Below are 18884 nucleotides of genomic sequence, written 5' to 3'. Positions count from 1 at the left end.
TGATTAGATAGAAAATATAACAAAAAAAATTTTCATTATCATTGATTTCTTTAAAGTTTTTTTACAAAAAAAAAAAAATTCCAACCGCAATCGCTCGCAACCGCAAACACTTGCAGAAAGCAACTTTTGGAATTCAGTAGTTTGAAACGGTTGTGACCAATCATGAGCGGTTTGTATGATTGATTCCAATCGTTAGCAACCGCTACTACCCGCAAACGCAGCTTTTGTAGGAGATAGCGGGACAATCAGTCAACACCTTACTCGACTATAATAATTGATTAAGCGATTTGGGTTTAATTATTATTATGCCAGTTTTCTCGTTTTGACCAAGTAAAACAAAAGTTTTTTTTTTTTGGCAACATAAAACAAAAGTTTAAGAACAAATTAGGCGATACATATTAACACTTATATTAAATCTAATATTTATCTTGAATGGGTATTCGTAGGAAGAAAAAAACAACTAGTAGTATGAGAATATCGTAGTCATAGAAGCGATAATATAATAAAATTAGTTTTATTTCATAGAAAAGCATACATAAATTTGATGATGCCATTGCCATAACAACATAAATCAACCGCTTGAATTGTCGATCGGTTTCTATTATGTTTTACAACAACATCGTCCATTAACACACTCTCCATCCTTGTACCGCCTGTCAGTGCAGTCAAACCAGCATTCATAATTTCCGTACCTTGTTGAACATGGTATAGTGCAAACATCATTTTTTGATGTTTCGAATACTGTAACACATGACAACGTATGTTAACCAAAAGTAAATAAATTATATGCGTACACGTACATATTCATTCATATCGGCTGTTCATTTTTTCCTTTTTAAAAGTAAAATATTCAATAATTAATTTGAAACTGACGAAAAACAGTTGGACTACATACCTGGTGAGGCTAAAACGTCAGAGTTCGACGGTGAGTTTGTTAATATCACTACAAGAAAAAAAATCACAGAAGTTTTGGTGATCATCATTTTTTTACTAGTAATTCTCTTTTAAGAAGAAGGGAGTCTAAATACTTCTCTCCATCTTTGCCAAATGCCAAGAAAAGTCTTAATTTTTAACCTATTTATTTTATTTTCTTCCCATAAATGAATCGACCATATATATGCTGATAACATTATTTTGGTGGTAGATATGGCATGATTCCAAGGGTACCAAATCATGGAAAAATATATAGTCAACAATATTATTTTGTAATTAAGTAATAATATAATGTAGATGATTTTGAAATTAAGGGAGATATATGAGAAAAATGGAAATTCTGCTTTTCAAAGAAAATCTTACACAATTACTATCATTCAATACATCAGATTCAATGCAAGATCTGAGTACATAAATTAGTGTAAGAAAAAATGAACTGAAAATTATTATTTTTGGGTCAACATATATATATATATATATACACTGTATGTATGTATATTTGCATGTATGGCTAAAACTATAGATTTTTGGTACTAAATCATTGAAATATGGTCAAAACTTCTTCTGGTAACAATTTTAATATTATTATAATACATACTCTCCTCTGTTTTACAAATAGTGTCATTTTGACCCATTGAACACAAATTAAGAAAAAGTTGAGTTATACATATATCTCCTATTTAATTAGTAATTTATCATTTAAATAAATTAAAGAGTTTTGGGTTAAAGGTAAATTAGAAAATTTGATGTAAAAAATCACATTAAAAATATAAAGTGTCAGTCTTTGTGAAACAAAGAAAAAACTCTAGAATTACACTCTTTATGAAAGAGAGAGAGTGTTTGTTAAATAGAGATTTCATTAAGCATTAAGTCTTAAAATTAGTTTCATTTATCAGATTAAATGAAAGCTTTCTCTGCATAATCATAGTTTTGTTGAAAAAGAAGTTGGACACACACACAAAAAACAAATAATAAAAAGTGAGAATACACCAGTTTGACACAAATTTGACAATTAATTGCTAGATTAACACTCCATCCTATCCAATTGCTAAAATGACACAATTTTTATGTAGAAAGACTAACAAACCACATAATTTTTGTTTCAATTTCAAAAATAAAAACGAAAAACAAAAAAATTATTATGTTTAAAAATATTATTTAAAATATGATTGATGAAATTTATAATGTATAAAAAATATGATGTTTAAAAAATATTTTTCAAAATATGATTTATAAAAATAAAATATAATGTACAAAAATAGTATTCAAAAAATTGTTTATAAAAATATGATGTATACCAACAAATCGACCGTCAATATGTTCGTCGTCGGCTATCCATCAGTAAACTCCTGTCGGAAATCCGTCTGTAATTACCGACATATTTATTTTACCGATGCTCTAGAATCGGCAGACGCTTTCATATGTTAATTGTCGGTAATAAGTATTTTCGGCGGCTAACTAACGGATATGCTTGTTAGTTCTAAGCTGTTTTTTTTATAGTGAAAGCATACATCATTTTTGATGTCTCGATCACTAAAACACATATACAACTTATGTTAGGGTAAAATATATGAACACTTAGATAAAATCGATTTCACAAATTTTTCTAACACTAACACCAGGCGAAGGTTGTGTCGATCGACACAGCCCCCTAGTATCGACCGACACCTTCTTGGTGTCGCCCGACAGATACTTGATATTTCCCGAAAACCCTAGTTCGCGTCGACCGACACCTCCACAAGGCTTCGATCGACGCGAGAAACCTAAGAGCGTTGTCCTCACATCAGTGTCGATCGACAGACTCCTTATGTCGATCAACATTGATATCGAACATCGAATCTCTTCTATCAGAAACACCAAATCTCGCTTCCAAACACCTCTCAAGCATTTCTAGAAGTGAAACCAAGCCTCGGGAACCACACTAATCACATAGAACTCAAAGGAAAATAATCACACAACACACAAAGTTACAGAAACAGAGATCTTAGCTTAGATAAGCCATGTTCATGCACCCATCTTTGCCAATACAGAGAGATCTTAAGCCCAAAACGACGAAGCTAGTACCACAGCAACCTTCGCCACACGTCCCTAGCCTTGAATCCACACTCTCCAGGAAGAAAACTCACCAACAGAGACAAGAATCTCCAAAAATCTCAAGAACGCTCTCTGGAAACGCTCTCTTCTTCCTTTCTCTCTTGAAATGTTGACAACTCTCCAATTTACATGTTTTAGACACCCTTTTTTGTCCATATTTTGCATTATATATACCCTAATCTTAGCATTTTTAGGTCCTTTACTGTAGGAATTTGCATTTAGGCCATTTAGGGTGCTGCATTGTTGCATTTATGCATTTTGGATGATAACAGGTGCTTTAGAGCCTAAAATGGGGGAAAACGAGGTCAAAATCGAGCGTATACCCGAAGGAGCAATTGTGCAAGAAGAATAGTCCAAACCTCAACCCGATCAAAGAGGATCTAAGAGCAGGAAGAACAACCCGAAGACCTACCCGAGGAACTACCCAACTAGATCCTCGTGCACCACCTCGAGTAGACCCTCGGACAGGACTAAGCAGCTACTTAAGTTAAGAACAAAATCACCACAACACCTACTTAAATGATCTCGCGAAACACCACCCGTTGTTGCAAGTCCTGGATTGCCACGGGATGTTCCATCTGAATTTAGTTTCATCCATCCCTTGGTTGGTGTCCGCCAGGCAACCATCCTTACAATCTGTTCTGTAGAAGGCTCTTGATCCTGAACTGCCTGATTAGCTTGACAAATTTCCCTCGCCAGATTCCATATAAACTGTACTCTATCCCGACGTTTTCAATCCTATACCAAATAATGTGAACCACCCGAGGCCGCAACATCCTCTGCATTGTCCAAATTATTATACAACCAGCCAAACAACGTATACATATTGTTAGTATTTAGGCTTGTCAAATAAACTCTTACAGTTAATATTAGTTATCAATTAAATGCAAGCTCATTACTTTCCTGAATAAAACTGTTGGAACAGAAAAAAAGAGCAAAAAATCGCTTAAGAGTCTCTTTCTAATCTAGAGTCTTCTCCTAGGGATAGAATAAAGTTTTGACCAGAGTAAAACATTCTCCTTTAGCTGATTTATCCTCTTTAGTGTGTTTTTGTCGGGTTTCTAAACATCTTTTCCATTGGTCTCTAGGGTTTGAGCTGTGTTCTTCGTCTGAAATGTTTCTTTTACCCAAAGTAGGAATTTTTAACAGTCTCACCAGTTACTTTGTCTGTGGCTAGCGGATCTGGTTAAAGTTGAAGAGTTTGGGTGTTATTTTGGTTCAGATCTTGTGTTTGGTTTCCGTTTTTCAAACATGTCGTCTGCTATCGATAAAGCTCTGATGGCGATGTCTCTTGAGGAAGAGGATTTACCTTTCAATATGCCGAATCTACCTGAGTTCTCGTCATGTGAAAGGAGTGTCCTGAGCTTAGTTGGTCGCACGCTAAATCCATATTGTCAACCAATGGACCAACTGTTTCGTCATATGCCTCGCAAATGGTAGAAGATTGGTAGAGTTCGAGGCGTCGCCTTATCCAAGGAACTGTTTCAGTTCTTCTTCAAGTCTGAATTTGATTTGGTTGAGGTATTAGAAAAAGGGATTCATACGTTCAACGATTGGACCATTGTCGTTTATAGATGGGTGGAAGACCCTCCAGATAACTATCTACAATTCACTCCCATGTGGGATCCAGCTCTGGAACATCCCAATCAATTTCTACACAGATCAGGCGCTAACGGCTTTGGGAGAGTTAATTGGTCAGGTAACTGAAGTGGCCTTTGACACGGAGAAGCGTCAACTGCAAGACTTCATCAGAATAAAGGTCATCTTTGATGTTTCAAGGCCCTTGAGAAGATCGAAGATTGTTAACCTCCCCAAGGGTGGCACTACATCGATAAACTTTGAGTATGAAAGAGTTCAGAAGAGGTGTTTTGAATGTCAAAGAATGACTCATGATAGGGAGACTTGTCTTATCTATATGAAGAAAAGACAAGAGATTGCGGATGCTAGATTAGTAGGGCTTCCTCTTGCAAATCCAAGGAAGGATCCGGTCCAAAAAGAAACAGATCCTCTGTTTGGAGTTCTCAAGGAAAACCAGGTGGGAGTGGATCCTGCGATAGGGAGATCTTGTATTGCTCCAGTAGTTCTAAAAAGTATGAGGCAGTATCTGAGGGTGTCAACGGAAGAGGAAAGACTCATTAGAGAGGATAGGGTCAAGTCTTCTGTTCGGGAGGTGGAAAAGAACCCTTTGCCTCAAAAGTTGATCTTAAGGCTTGAACCATTGCCAATCTTCCATAGAGATCTCAACAAAGGAAAAGGCGTGGTTTTCAACTTTGATATTGAGACAGTCAGAGAGAAAGGTGTTGCTGAGACAGTCCAAGAGAAAGGTGTTGCTGAGACAGTCCAAGAGAAAGGTGTTGCTGATCACGAAATAGAAGGAAACTATGCAGAGTCCTTGGGAAGGACAAGACTGGAGGATCAGGTCGTTTCTCAAAACGTTTATTTCTCGGATAATGCGGGCCCTGGTAAATTATTTGCTTTATCCCAACCATTTCAGATCAATTCAATGGAGGGTTCTTGCTCCTTTGCAGCAGGACCTACCGGAATTGGTTTGAAATCTGTAAAGAGTAACAACAGGAATAGACCTCCAAATAGTCAGAGGAAGCCAAAGAATTCCGCACCAGTGTTGGGATTTGATCAAAAGGATCTGAGATTAAGTCTTCAAAAAGGAACAAAGAAGAAAAGGAAAGCAGTTGATGTGGGTACAAGCGCTGTGAAATCGATTAAGATTAACCCTCAAGAGGTGATCCCAAAGGGAGGATTGCCTAACACCCAATGAGCATCATCAGCTGGAATTGTCAAGGACTGGAACGGTCTCATGACTTGACAATTCTCAAGGAGATGCGTAAAAAGCATTTTCCGTAGATGTTGTTCTTGATGGAAACAATGCACAAAAAGACTGTTTTGGTGGATTTACAAGTATGGTTGGGATATGATCATGTATATACGGTGGACCCCGTGGGTAAAAGTGGAGGTTTAGCGCTTTTTTGGAAGAGTAGTGTGGCGGTAAATATGAAGTATGTAGACAAGAATCTGATGGATGCTCAAGTACAGTTTGGAGCTATCAACTTCTTTATCTCTTATGTCTATGGGGATCCTGATAAAAAGTCGAGAGCTCAAGTGTGGGAAAGGATTACCTCATTAGGGATTGGAAGAAGGGATATATGGTGTATGCTTGGCGATTTTAATGATCTACTCCATAATGGAGAAAAACATGGAGGTCCAAGAAGAAGTGATACTGAGTGCAAGAGTTATAATGATATGATAAAAGCTTGCGATATGGCAGAACTTACCAGTCAGCGAAACAATTTCACCTGGGCAGGTAGAAGAGGAGATCACTGGGTTCAATGCAAGTTGGATAAGGCTTATGGGAATAGTGACTAGTTCAAGCATTTTCCTGTATCTAACCAATCTTTTTTGGACTTTAAAGGTTCTGATCACAGACCGTTCCATGTAAAACTAATGAATTCTCAGCAGAGCTATAAAGGGCTTTTCAAATTTGACAAAAGATTTTTGAGGAAAAAAGGAGTGAAAGAAGCTATAGCGGTTGCTTGGGGTGGAGAGCACATGGGAATAAATGTGTCAGTCGCTGAGAGAATGAGGGAGTGTAGGAAATCTCTTAGTCGGTGGAAGAGACAAAACTCCTTGAACTCTCAAGACAAAATCCAGATCCTGGAACAAGAACTAGAAAAAGTCCAAACAGACGTGTGGCCTCCGGTATTCAAGGTGAGAAATCTGAAAAGAGACCTTGCAAAAGCTTATAGAGAAGAAGAGACGTATTGGAAGCAGAAAAGCAGGCAGAAATGGCTGCGATGTGGAAATAGAAACTCGAAATTCTTTCATGCTTCGGTTAAAGCTAATCGTCAAAGAAAAAGGCTAGAAAAACTAAAGGACATTAATGGGAATTTTCAGAGGTCTGAAGCGGCAAAAGGAGAGGTAGCCAGTGCTTATTTCCAAAAGCTTTTTAAATCTTCTAACCCTGCTAGCTTCCATGAGTGGTTTTATGACATGGCTCCCAAAGTCAATGATGCAATGAATGATTGCCTTCTAAATGAGGTTTCTGATGAAGAAATCAAGGAGGCGGTTTTCTCCATTAAACCGGCCAGTGCTCCTGGTCTGGATGGCATGTCGGCATTATTTTTCCAGCAGTATTGGCATATTGTAGGATCAAAGGTGTCGATAGAGGTAAAGAAGTTCTTCTCTGATGGGGTTATGCCTAATGAATGGAATTAGACTCACATTTGTTTGATACCAAAGACTACATAAGCTTTTGAGATGGCAAACCTTAGACCCATTAGTCTTTGCTCAGTTCTGTATAAGGTTGTCTCCAAGATTATAGTGAAGAGAGTTCAACCATTTCTCCCCGACATAGTGGCTGACACGCAATCGGCATTTGTATCAGAGAGACTCATTACCGATAATATTCTGGTGGCTCACGAGTTGATCCATAGTTTAAAGGTGCATCCTCGTATGTCAAGTGAGTTTATGGTGGTTGATACACAGAGTTTTAAACCCTATTTTCCTACTGCAAGTGCACAGCAAAGAAGTAGTACTTAGGGGTCGAATCCCACGAAGACCAAGTTTTACTCTATGGTTCTATTGGTTCAATTTCAAGCTAAGACAATTCGAAGTTGGGTTTGTTTGGTAACAGTAACGCGATTAAAACGGTATAAAAAGGCAATAAGCAAAACACTAGATCAGGGGTAATTCTCGGGAATTTCAGAGATAGCAACTAAACAACTATTCAGGGCATAGATTAAGTACCAGTCTAGAACTCAAACATAAATATAAACTGATCCACTGTCGTGGTATCAATAACTCTATCTGATCGATTCTGTGCGGAAACGCGGAGCACGTGCTCAGACATCCGGAGCACATGCTCGGCGGTCCATAAACCCTAAACTGTCGTTTGAGCCCAGAATCGCAGACAAGCATTAAAGAACAGGAATGATAAGTTCACAAATCACCTACACATCAACTTTCGCAGGTCTAGGATAATTTGCCCACTAATGTCTTTTCTAGCAACCTATTACACTTTTGATGAATAGATAAACCTAGAATCATAGATTGGGTGATCAAATCAACCTAAGCATTAAGTCTAACAATAGTGAAGACAATCGATTATATAAAGCCCTATTTGTGTTCTGTTGCTAACCCATGAAACCCCTTTTGAAACCCCTAATCTAGCAAAGAAAACTACTCAGACATAGAGAAATGAATCATAGCAAAAGATGAGAAATTCAATGACATAAAAATAAAAAGGGTTCAGAATATGCTTCACAAGGTAGCCGCTCTTCTCCCTCTCACAAAAACGTCGCTCAAAAACCAAAAAGAAAAGGTATATTCTCTCTCCTAAAAACCCTAGGTTAAATAGCATACAAGTAGAGAAAAATAAGGAAAGAATCCAAATTCAAATCTTCCTATTAAAAGCGATCTCAACCCTCTTTCTCCCACAAAGGATCGCCTAAAATAAGGGGAATTAGGCATGGAATCGGCGCCTAGATGCTTGCCACGTGTCGTCATGAATCCGTAGAGTTGGGAGCATGTGCTCGGAAATCGGGAGCATGTGCTCCTGGGTCTAAAATCAGCTTTTCTGCTCCAATTTAACTCCTTTCTGCTCCGATTGCTCCTGCGGTTCCAATCCTTGCTTTTAGCTTCCTAGCCTCTTATTATAACCTGAAAAGGACTCAAACAACTACAAAACTATCAAATAAACGGGGTCAAAGTGAGTCAAAACCGTAACATATCAGTGGTAAAGTCTGACATGTCTAAAGCTTTTGATAGAGTAGAATGGAGTTATCTGAGATCTCTTCTCCTTGCCCTTGGTTTTCATGAAAAATGGGTTAATTGGGTCATGATCTGTGTATCCTCGGTAACGTTTTCAGTTCTAATCAATGATTGTCCCTTTGGAATGATTGTCCCACAGAGAGGATTAAGACAGGGAGATTCCTTATCTCCTTTCCTGTTCGTGTTATGCACTGAAGGATTTACCCATCTGTTGAATAAAGCACAAGGTGAAGGAAAGATAGAAGGTTTCCAGTTCTCAGAAGACGGACCAATGGTGCACCACCTCCTGTTCGCGGATGATAGCCTCTTCATGTGTAAAGCGTCAAGGGAAGAAGCTAAGGTACTGCAAAGCATTATGAAAGTCTATGGAGATGCTACAGGTCAAACCATCAACCTGAATAAGTCAGGCATCACTTTTGGAGTCAAAGTGAATGGTCATATCAAAGAGGACATTAAATTATGCTTAGGTATTGTGGCTGAAGGAGGTGCAGGGAATTATTTGGGGTTACCAGAATGCTTTAGTGGTTTAAAAGTGGAGATCCTTAACTATCTCAAAGATGGTTTGAAGGCTAAGTTATCTGGTTGGTTCTCAAGATGCTTATCGCAAGGTGGCAAAGAGGTGTTATTAAAATCAGTAGCATTAGCGATGCCAGTTTTCGCCATGTCATGCTTCAAGCTTCCGGTAACCACGTGTGCTAACCTGGAAAGTGCAATGGCGTCCTTATGGTGGAATGATTGTGAACATTCTAAGAAAATTCATTGGCAAAGCTGGGAGCGATTGTGTCTAGCAAAAGAGGATGGGGGTTTGGGATTCAGAGGGATTCAATCCTTTAATCAAGCTTTGTTGGCTAAACAAGCATGGAGGCTACTGCAAAATCAAAACTGTCTGTTAGCGAGACTCATGAAAAGTAGGTACTATGTGGACTCGGAGTTCCTCACTGCAGTATTAGGACAGAGACCATCTTTTGCATGGAAGAGTATTTTGCATGGTCGAGACCTTCTCTACAAAGGCATCACAAAAAAGGTTGGTAATGGAGAGTCCCTAAATGTTTGGTTAGACAAGTGGATTGAAGATGAGGATGGTCCTAGAGCTCCTTGGAGGAAAAATCAGTTTATTGTGGTGGGTCTAAAGAGCTATTAAACGAAAGGACAGGGTTATAGGACAGAGATATTTTGGAAGATTTGTTTTTTCCTGAGGACATTATCTGCATAAAGAAGATTAAACCAATCATGGATCAAGAGGACTATTATGCTTGGAGATTCAATAAAAGTGGTGACTTTTCAGTCAAATCGGCATATTGGCTCTGTGATCAAGAAACAAGTAAAGCCCTAAGGGAAGAAGCAAATGTCCAACCGTCCACTTTGGAGCTGAAAAAGAAGGTGTAGAGACTTCAAACTGACCCCAAAATAAAGATATTCCTATGGAAGGTATTAAGTGGAGCTCTACCGGTGGCGGTGAACCTGAATGGTAGAGGTATGGAGGTTGATGAAGTCTGTCAGGTTTGTGGAAATTTTGAGGAGTCAACAAATCACACCTTATTTACCTGCTCTTTGGCTCGTCAAATCTGGGTGAGCTGATTTCCCTTCTCCTTGCGACGGGTTTCGAAATGGCTCTAACATTTCCCACCTTTTGGAAAACAAAGATCACAGTCTTTGGCCTACCTCTCTACGAAAAAATTTCCCTTGGATTCTTTGGAGAATTTGGACTAATAGAAACTCCTTTCTCTTTGCGGGTAAGTTGTTTTCTGCTTTAGAGTCAGTGGAGAAAATCAGAGGAGATGTGGAGGAGTGGTTTGAGGCTCAAGTAGCACAGAGAGAGGAGGAGGTGAATGAGCTGGTGGATTGTGTGGGAGATATAGCCGCGTCTCTACCATCGTTTAAGGGTTGGATGAAACCACCGGTTAACTGGTTAAAATGTAATATTGGGTGTGCATGGTCTAAAAGAAACCAGCTGACATGAGGGGCTTGGGTTCTAAGAGATGAAAATGGGGTGGTCGAGCTACATAGTAGACGAGCCTTCTCGAATATTTCTAGCTCAGGAGATGCCATGCTGAAATGTGTGCTATGGGCTATGGAGAGTATGGCAAGTCATAAGATGGATCGAGTTATTTCTCTTTTCAGGACAAGGCCTTAGTTGGAGCAGTATGCAGACCGGCAGCATGGCCATCGTTTAAACCCTAGGTGGTGGCTTTTCAACGCTTTTTACGACCTTTTGTGGAGTGGAAATTGGAATTGGAAGTCGCTACAACAAACAGAGGAGCAAACCTCATTGCTCAAAGCGTCACAGGGGATCTAAGAATTCAGTATTATGTTGCTTCAGGGCATCCAGATTGGTTGAACGCTGTTCTTGGAAGAACGAGGTTTCCCCTCTGTTTGAATTGTGAGCTATGGTTTTTGGTATAGGGGAAGTTGGTTTTTTGTATAGACCACTTGTCGTACGGTGGAAGTGGGCTAGAGTAGGCAAAACAGGGGGTATAGGGTGTTTGATCTGAATGTATCTGGTAACTAGTTAATCTCACAGGTTGGTTAAATATAAATTTAGTTGACAAAAAAAAAAATTTGTATGATCAAATTTTTTTTGAAAAATTATGAAGTTGCGTTTTACAATGCAAACCAATAAAAACAACATAAAATATTATTACTATTTTGTTTCATTACTTATCAATTTAACTAACGGCAAAATCATTTAGTTTGAAGCGACAATATAATAAATTAGTTTTATTTCATAGAAAAGCCATACATAAATTTGAGGCTAAAAAGACATATTTCAACTGGTCAAATCGTTGATCGGTTTTTATTATTATTATTATTTTTTTCTTTTTTTTTTTGTCGACGGGTTTTTATTATTTTTTGCAACAACATCGTCCATTTACACACCCTCCATCATGGTACCTCTTGTGAGTACAGTCACACCAACATTCATACTCTCCGTACCTTGTTGTACATGGAATAAAGCAAACATCATTTTTTGATGTTTCCATCACTGTAACACGTGAGACACGACAACTTAGACAAAATATAGTCATTAAAATAGGTTTTTCAGTTTTTTCTTTTCTTTAAGTAAAATGTTCAATAATTAATTTGAAATTGACAAAAACATTTGGACATACGATAACAACATACCTGGTGAGCCCAAAACGTCAGAGTTGGACAATGAGTTTGTTAGTATCACTAAAAGAAATAAAATCACAGAATTTTTGGTGATATTCATTTTTTTCTCACTATTAATTCTCTGTTGTAAGAAAAAAAAAACAAAGAGAGATTATATTTATATGATTCTTTGCCAAGAAAAGTTTTAATTTTCAACCTAGTTATTTATTTATTTCCCATAAATGAATCGAGCATATATGTTGATAACATTATTTTGGTGGTAGATATGGCATGATTCCAATGATACCAAATCATGGAAATATATATAGTCAACAATATTATTTTGTAATTAAGTAATAATATACTGTAGATGATTTTGAAAGTAAGGGAGATATATGAGAAAAATGGAAATTCTGTTTTTTCAAAACAAATCTTACACAATTCCTATCATTCAGTACATCATATTCAATGCAAGATCTGAGTGCATAAATTAGTGTAAGAAAAAATGAACTGAAAATTATTATTTTTGGGTCAACATTAGCATATACATATATATATATATATATATGTATGTATATGTATGTATATTTGCATGTATGGCATGATTCTATAGATTTTTGGTACCAAATCATTGAAATATGGTCAAAACTTCTTCTGGTAAGTGGTAACCATTTTAGTATTACAAAAATACATAAGGAGTAGAATCATAATTTTGTTGAAAAAATGTATGAGTTGTACAGCACACAAAAAAAACAAATAATAAATAGTGAAAATACACCGGTTTGACACAAATTTGGTAATTTTTTGTTTAACGTCTATTTTTATTTCTTCCAAATCGAGTTTACAAAGTTACTGAGAATATCCACACATGGATACATAAACAATAAACTAAGGAACGATACAACTTAATAAGCTAATTACACTATGCTCTTTGTTCAGAAGACTCTTACTCGCTAACAGATTATAAAATCTGTTATTCCTTCTTTGTACTCGAACCCAAGTCATTGCAATTTTTGGCTATGATTCAATTATGAAAATACCAAATTCACTTTGGAATCTTTTTAAAACATTATTGCCTCTGTAGTGATTTGAACCATCCTCCCCATGAACAACATAAATCTGAAAAAAACTACATAATTCATGATTCACACATTGTCAACGCTTTTTAACAAACCACCAGAGAAACCGACAGAAGATCTTTCGCTAGAACCAAACTCTACCGAAAGAGATACATAAACTGATAATAATAATTACTAATACTAATATAATCCATAGACTTCAATCTTCACTCCAATATCGAGTTTTATCTTCAGTCTTCTTAGTCTTCAACTTACGTTTCCAATTGGTGGATAAATTATCTATGATGATGATGATTTTTGGATCCCATACTCATCAAACCAGTGGAAACGACCACGCTTGAATGATATGGGAGTAGCCACCATTGCAAAGCATCATCACGAATAGTCACTATGAGACTCCACCAACAATTTTGCTTGAGGAAGCCACCGTGGATGTGTGTCAAAGCCGCTGCATCGCAAGGAAACCACCATCGCACTCAAGACAAACAATATCACTCAATTTTTGTAAGGATGACTGAAGACAAACTAGAGAAAATATTAAAAACCAGGTCCGGATTGAAGAAGATGAAGAGACATATGTGTAGATACATAATTACAAATATGAAAACAGGACACGGTACTGACACAATAGATGCATCGGCCACCGGCCAGATTGAATCGGAAAGAAAACGCTCAGAACCAGGCAGTTACATAATCGCTTGTTTCCTATCTTTGTTTGTTTTTTTGCTAGATTAACACTTCATCCTATCCAATTACTAAAATGACACAATTTTTATGTAGAAAAACTAACAAACTACAAAAAAATTATTTCAATTTCAAAAAAAATAAAAAAACGAAAAACAGAAAATATGATTAATGAAAATTATAATAGATAAAAAATATGATGTTTAAAAAAAAGTTTCAAAATATAATGTATAAAAATAATATTCAAAAATTGTTTATAAAAATATGATGTATATCAACAAATCAACCAACAATAAACTCCTGTTGGAAATCTGTTTGTAATTACCGACATATTTATTTTACCGACGCTCTAGAACCAACAGACGCTTTCATCTGTGATTTGTCGGTAATAGGTGTTTCCAACGGCTAACTGACGGATATGCTTGTGAGTTCTAAGCTGATTTCTTGTAGTGAAAGCATACATCATTTTTTTATCTCTCGATCACTAAACATATATACAACTTATGTTAGTATAGTACTTTATTCTTTATTCGATAATTAATTACTATATTGATTTGGAGTTTGACTATAATTATGCTTAATGACTACTCCATATTTTTAATATTTGGAAATGGAGTGTGGAGTTTAAACTAGAGGTTATATTCTCTTCTTCTTATTATTGATTCAATCGAATAAGTACATTATATAGTAAAGGATAAAGCCCTAAGTACAATGGTATTCCTAAACCGATTTAGAATAAGAGAACAAGGTTGATGGGCTTTGTGGACTTGGACATATATATGGAATGGTTATGGAGATCCATCCTAAGTGATTTACAACAATATTTTATTAATTTGGAGTATGACTATGATTATACTTAATGACTATCATTATTTGGAGTTTCACAACCAATAAAAATAAAATACTAGTACAGTAAGTAATTTTGAGTCTTTGACTAACTGCAAAACCATTAATGAGAGTAAAAAGAATGATGTGGAGTTTGACTGATATTTATTACTCCTCACTTGGATTAATTTTCTTCTTTTATAAAACGAACGAGGCTTTGACAAAAATCTTGTAAGGGATGAGAACCATAACAAAACCCTTGAATGACTCATTCGCAGCACTGCACACTCGCCCATTTCTCTCTTGCTGGTTAGACCGATCAAATTGTTTTTGGTTTTTTGAAATAATAGTTATCATACATTATTACATTAACTGTTAAATTTCAATAATGATTTTTGGGCACTTGCATCACACACAAACTTAATTAGTTTGTTTTATAAACAAAAATCAAGTAATTAAGATAATATAATAAAATTAGTTTTATTTCATTGAAGAGCATACACATCTCTGTGCTAGTAAAAACATAATTCAGTTTCAAATTGCTGATCGATTTCTATCCTTTTGAGCATCACGGTACATCTATTACGTTACAAACATAATTCAGTTACAAACATGTTACAAACATAATTCAGTTTGTAGCATCGTCCATGGACACAATTTCCATCACGGTACATCTTGAGAATACAGTCATGAAAGCATTCAAATGTTCCATACCTAATCGTGCATGGTACAAAGCATACATCATTTTTGATGTCTCGATCATTGAAAACACACATACAACTTATTTTAGGGTAAAATATACAAACACATACATAAAATCGATTTTACAAATTTTTCTGAACAGAAACTATTAAATAGTTTCTCTTAGAATGACCAAAAGCAACTGGACAATAACTAGATACCCGATTAAGCCAAAACATTAGAGTTGGACAATGAGTTTGTTAGTATCACTACAAGGAAAATAATCACATAAGCTTTTGTGATGTTCATTTTTTTTTTTCGTACTGTAAATTCTGTGGTGTAAAAAAAAAAATAGTCTCGTTTTCAAATAGAAAAGGAAAGAAAAAAAGTAGAAGATGCGGATAATTCTCTAGTTCTGTAGAGAAATGTTTTATATATAGGATTTGTTAGTCGAGAAGTCTTAATTTTTCAACCTAGTTATTTATTTAGTTCGACCATATGAATCTTCCATATATGCTGATAATATTATTTTGGTGGTAAGAATATATTCACATATAATTGTTAAAGGAAATATACAGTGTTTTGGTGTGGGATTTAGCACCCCGACATACCGATCTAAACCAGAAAGATAAATTGATTACTTAATCGGGAATCCGGTTAAAGATCTTAACTGATGATCTACTTGAGGCCTGTTCAGACAAAGAGGCCCAGCCCCATCAATGAGAAGCCGACTTTCTGATTCGCCCGACGACCGATTTGAGGAAGAGATGAGAACTTTCCATATCCCGTTTTGGGCTACAAGGAAAGTTAATATATTTTGTGATCGACGAAACTGTATAAAAGGGGAGAGACTTCTCCATTGTAAATCATCCAGCAATTAATACAAAAACCCTAGCTTATCATTGTTCTTGAGAGAAAACCCTAACTTCTTTCCCAAGAGATTTCAATTCTTTTTTGCTTACTAGCTTTAATTCGAGTTCTTAGAGAGATTACTTTACTGAATTTGTTTCCCCCTTCAAACAAATTCATTGTGTGAAACCCAGTTTCTACAATTGGCGACGTCTGTGGGGACTCAAAATCGTCTTTACAAGTCAATTTCTCAAGAACTAACAATGATGTCTCCGATGACCAACACAGAGGCAAATCGCGCCTCCTCAAACGTATCCGATGTCACGGGCCTCGCGTCTTCTCAGGATAATATTGTAGCAAGAGGTGATGCTCCAACCACGCAAGGCACCGCCGTCTATGTCCGTCGCAACACTACCACTTTGGTAGATCTGACCGATAGCCGCACTGAACCCCCAGCTGAAACCGGAGTCGAACGTGCCCTCGGTCAGGGGATGGAGCCAGCCCGTGAACACCCGGACGATCTCGAAGCAGAGCGCTCGAACGAACACCCTGCAAATGGGGAAACGACGCCTCTTACGGAGCAGCAACCTGGCGTCCGAACTGAAGATTCCTCCGATCGTGCGACGATGGCAGTACCAATCCCGCAGGTTGTCTCCATGGAAGACTTCAAGATCTTGTTCGGTACCATGACCAAGGAGATCTACCAGATGATCTCTGACACCAACCAAAGAGTCGATGCTGTCGCAACTCAGACAACCCCGTAACCGCTCTCTGCGGGGCATTCGCCCGCAACCAGGGCAGGCAATCTCACACGTTGTCTTGACTTCTCGGACATACCGACGGTCGACCAAGCGGTCCTTTTCATGATGCGTTCATGGCAACCGTGGCCAATGCGCGGTTTACTGACGAACAGAGGGATATTGGATACTGCCAACTGTTCATCGATAGTCTTTCCCGTCCCGCCTTAACTTGGTTCACAAGACTTGGACCGAACTCGATCGATAACTTCACCCAATTGTCGACAGCTTTCCTCAAGCAATATTGAATTTTTGTCGAACGAGGCGTCACGAGTGCGGACCTCTGGGAGATGGCACAAGAACCAGGCGAGCCCATTGGAAGCTTCCTGGGCAGATTTAAAGAAAAGCTGGCAAACGTTTCCATCCCAGAAGATGCCGCAATCGCCGCTTTCAGAAAAGGACTAATTCCCGGTTCGACCTTACGAAAAGACCTCAATATCCGGGAACCCAAAGACCTCGACGACGCGCTACATCAAGCCTCCCAATTTGCACTCGTGGACGATGAAGATGCTCGGTTGGCCGCAAAAAGTGTACCTGAACCACCAGCTCCCACGAAAGTCAGGAATCGGGAGGAATATCACGATCCCCGAAAACACCATGATCCTCAGGAACAAAAGAAGGGGATAGTTCACACAGTTTCCGAAGTCGACGGACAAAATAAGTTGACACCCGATCCAAAGGAATTGTACTGCGACTTCCACATGGTCCTTGGCCACTCCACGCACGAGTGTATACACTTAAAGAATTATCTCTTTGGAAAATATCTTTCGGGCGAAGTGGAAGGTTCCCGAGGGGGAAGAGGTCGCCGTAGAGGCTGGCAGGGTGGTCGATCTAATGGTGGTCGCGGGGCAGGCGGTCGTGGTTATGCAAACGGCGGCCCGACTAACCATATTCCATAGCCAGCAAATCAAGTGTTCGTCGAACATCAAGAAGAGACGCCCCAGGAAGGCGAGGTACCCGCTCCCCCAAAAAGACAACATGGAAAGAACCTCGAGCGAGCTAACACTCCTCACCGAGGTCGAATAACCATGATACTTGGCCCGCCAGAGGATTGCGCTGACTCCGTTCGGGAACTAAAAAAGAGGGCACGCCAGATTTGCAGTCTGCAAGCGGCCTCAGACGAGCCCCCACTCTGTTCGGATGCCATATCGTTCACCGCGGAAGACGCCAAAGGGATTCAACACCCTCATTCGGACCCCCTGGTCGTTGAAATAACTATGGGCGAATTCGACGTCGAAAGAGTCTTGGTGGACACTGGAAGCACCGTAAATGTTCTGTTCTGGCAAACGTTGGAGAAGATGGGCATCACACCCGAGCAGGTCAAACTCGAGACCCGAACATTGACCGGCTACGACGGGATCGTCAAAATGTCGATGGGCAATGTAAAACTGCAAGTTCGTGCTAGAGGAGTGACCCGAAAAACTAGATTCGTGGTCGTCGATGCACCCCCAATTTACAACGCCCTTCTGGGGTCACCATGGATATACGCAATGCAAGCCGTACCGTCAACCTACCATCTCTGCCTTAAATTCCCTGGCCCAACATGGATCTGTACCCTATATGGTGATCAAACTGACGTCATCTGCCACAAGCTCAATATCGACCCAACATTCAAACCAGTTAGGTAGAAACGCAGGCGTCTGGGTCCAGATCGGGCAAAAGCATATCAAATATTGGAGGTCCAATACCCAGATTGGTTGGCCAAGCCGGTCGTGGTAAAAAAGAAGAACAGAAAATGCAGAGTTTGTGTGGACTTCACCGATCTCAACAAGGCATGTCCTAAGGATAGCTTCCCTTTGCCGCACATAGACCGACTCGTCGAAGCCACAACAGGGAACCAATTCCTCTCGTTCATGGATGCTTTTTCAGGATACAACCAGATCGCTATGATTTCAACGGATCGCGAAAAAACGGCATTCATCACCGACAGAGGGACATATTGTTATAAAGTTATGCCATTCGGAATAAAAAACACCGGGGAAACCTACCAACGGCTGGTCAATATGTTGTTTGCCGATCGGCGCGGACAAACTATGGAAGTTTACATTGACGACATGTTGGTTAAGTT

General features: G+C 38.4%; 4 protein-coding genes and 1 pseudogene across 4 annotated transcripts; 2 read left to right on the top strand and 3 right to left on the bottom strand.

The window, feature by feature from the left end:
• Nucleotides 542–1046, bottom strand: LOC109133437 (putative defensin-like protein 60). The gene is made up of 2 exons (XM_019246553.1): nt 896–1046; nt 542–741 (listed from the first exon to the last, which is right to left on the bottom strand). The coding sequence occupies exons 1-2, from the start codon at nt 981–983 to the stop codon at nt 602–604; spliced, it is 228 nt and encodes a 75-aa protein (XP_019102098.1). The 5' UTR covers nt 984–1046; the 3' UTR covers nt 542–601.
• Nucleotides 8789–9952, top strand: LOC104793875. Its single transcript, XM_010520300.1, has one exon. It carries the CDS (start codon nt 8789–8791, stop codon nt 9950–9952), a length of 1164 nt encoding a protein of 387 aa, XP_010518602.1.
• On the bottom strand, nt 11655–12022 carry LOC109133442 (putative defensin-like protein 60). Its single transcript, XM_019246559.1, has 2 exons — nt 11935–12022; nt 11655–11794 (listed from the first exon to the last, which is right to left on the bottom strand). Exons 1-2 carry the CDS (start codon nt 12020–12022, stop codon nt 11655–11657), a joined length of 228 nt encoding a protein of 75 aa, XP_019102104.1.
• Nucleotides 14975–15479, bottom strand: LOC109133267 (annotated as a pseudogene).
• Nucleotides 17845–18444, top strand: LOC104793874. Its single transcript, XM_010520299.1, has one exon. It carries the CDS (start codon nt 17845–17847, stop codon nt 18442–18444), a length of 600 nt encoding a protein of 199 aa, XP_010518601.1.

Source organism: Camelina sativa, chromosome 6 (genome assembly GCF_000633955.1).
Source record: "Camelina sativa cultivar DH55 chromosome 6, Cs, whole genome shotgun sequence".
NCBI classification, from domain to species: Eukaryota; Viridiplantae; Streptophyta; class Magnoliopsida; order Brassicales; family Brassicaceae; genus Camelina; species Camelina sativa.
The sequence above is the reverse complement of the archived record's forward strand: the minus strand, read 5'-3'. Positions and strand labels throughout refer to the sequence as shown.

What these genes read in the sequence shown, in the direction of transcription:
- LOC109133437 (XM_019246553.1), bottom strand. Translation starts at nt 983, where the DNA reads ATGATGATCACCAAAACTTCTGTGATTTTTTTTCTTGTAGTGATATTA. An exon ending in TGACGTTTTAGCCTCACCAG is followed by an intron (nt 742 to 895) that starts GTATGTAGTCCA and finishes CATGTGTTACAG; the next exon opens with TATTCGAAACATCAAAAAAT.
- LOC104793875 (XM_010520300.1), top strand. Translation starts at nt 8,789, where the DNA reads ATGTCTAAAGCTTTTGATAGAGTAGAATGGAGTTATCTGAGATCTCTT.
- LOC109133442 (XM_019246559.1), bottom strand. Translation starts at nt 12,022, where the DNA reads ATGAATATCACCAAAAATTCTGTGATTTTATTTCTTTTAGTGATACTA. An exon ending in TGACGTTTTGGGCTCACCAG is followed by an intron (nt 11,795 to 11,934) that starts GTATGTTGTTAT and finishes CACGTGTTACAG; the next exon opens with TGATGGAAACATCAAAAAAT.
- LOC104793874 (XM_010520299.1), top strand. Translation starts at nt 17,845, where the DNA reads ATGATACTTGGCCCGCCAGAGGATTGCGCTGACTCCGTTCGGGAACTA.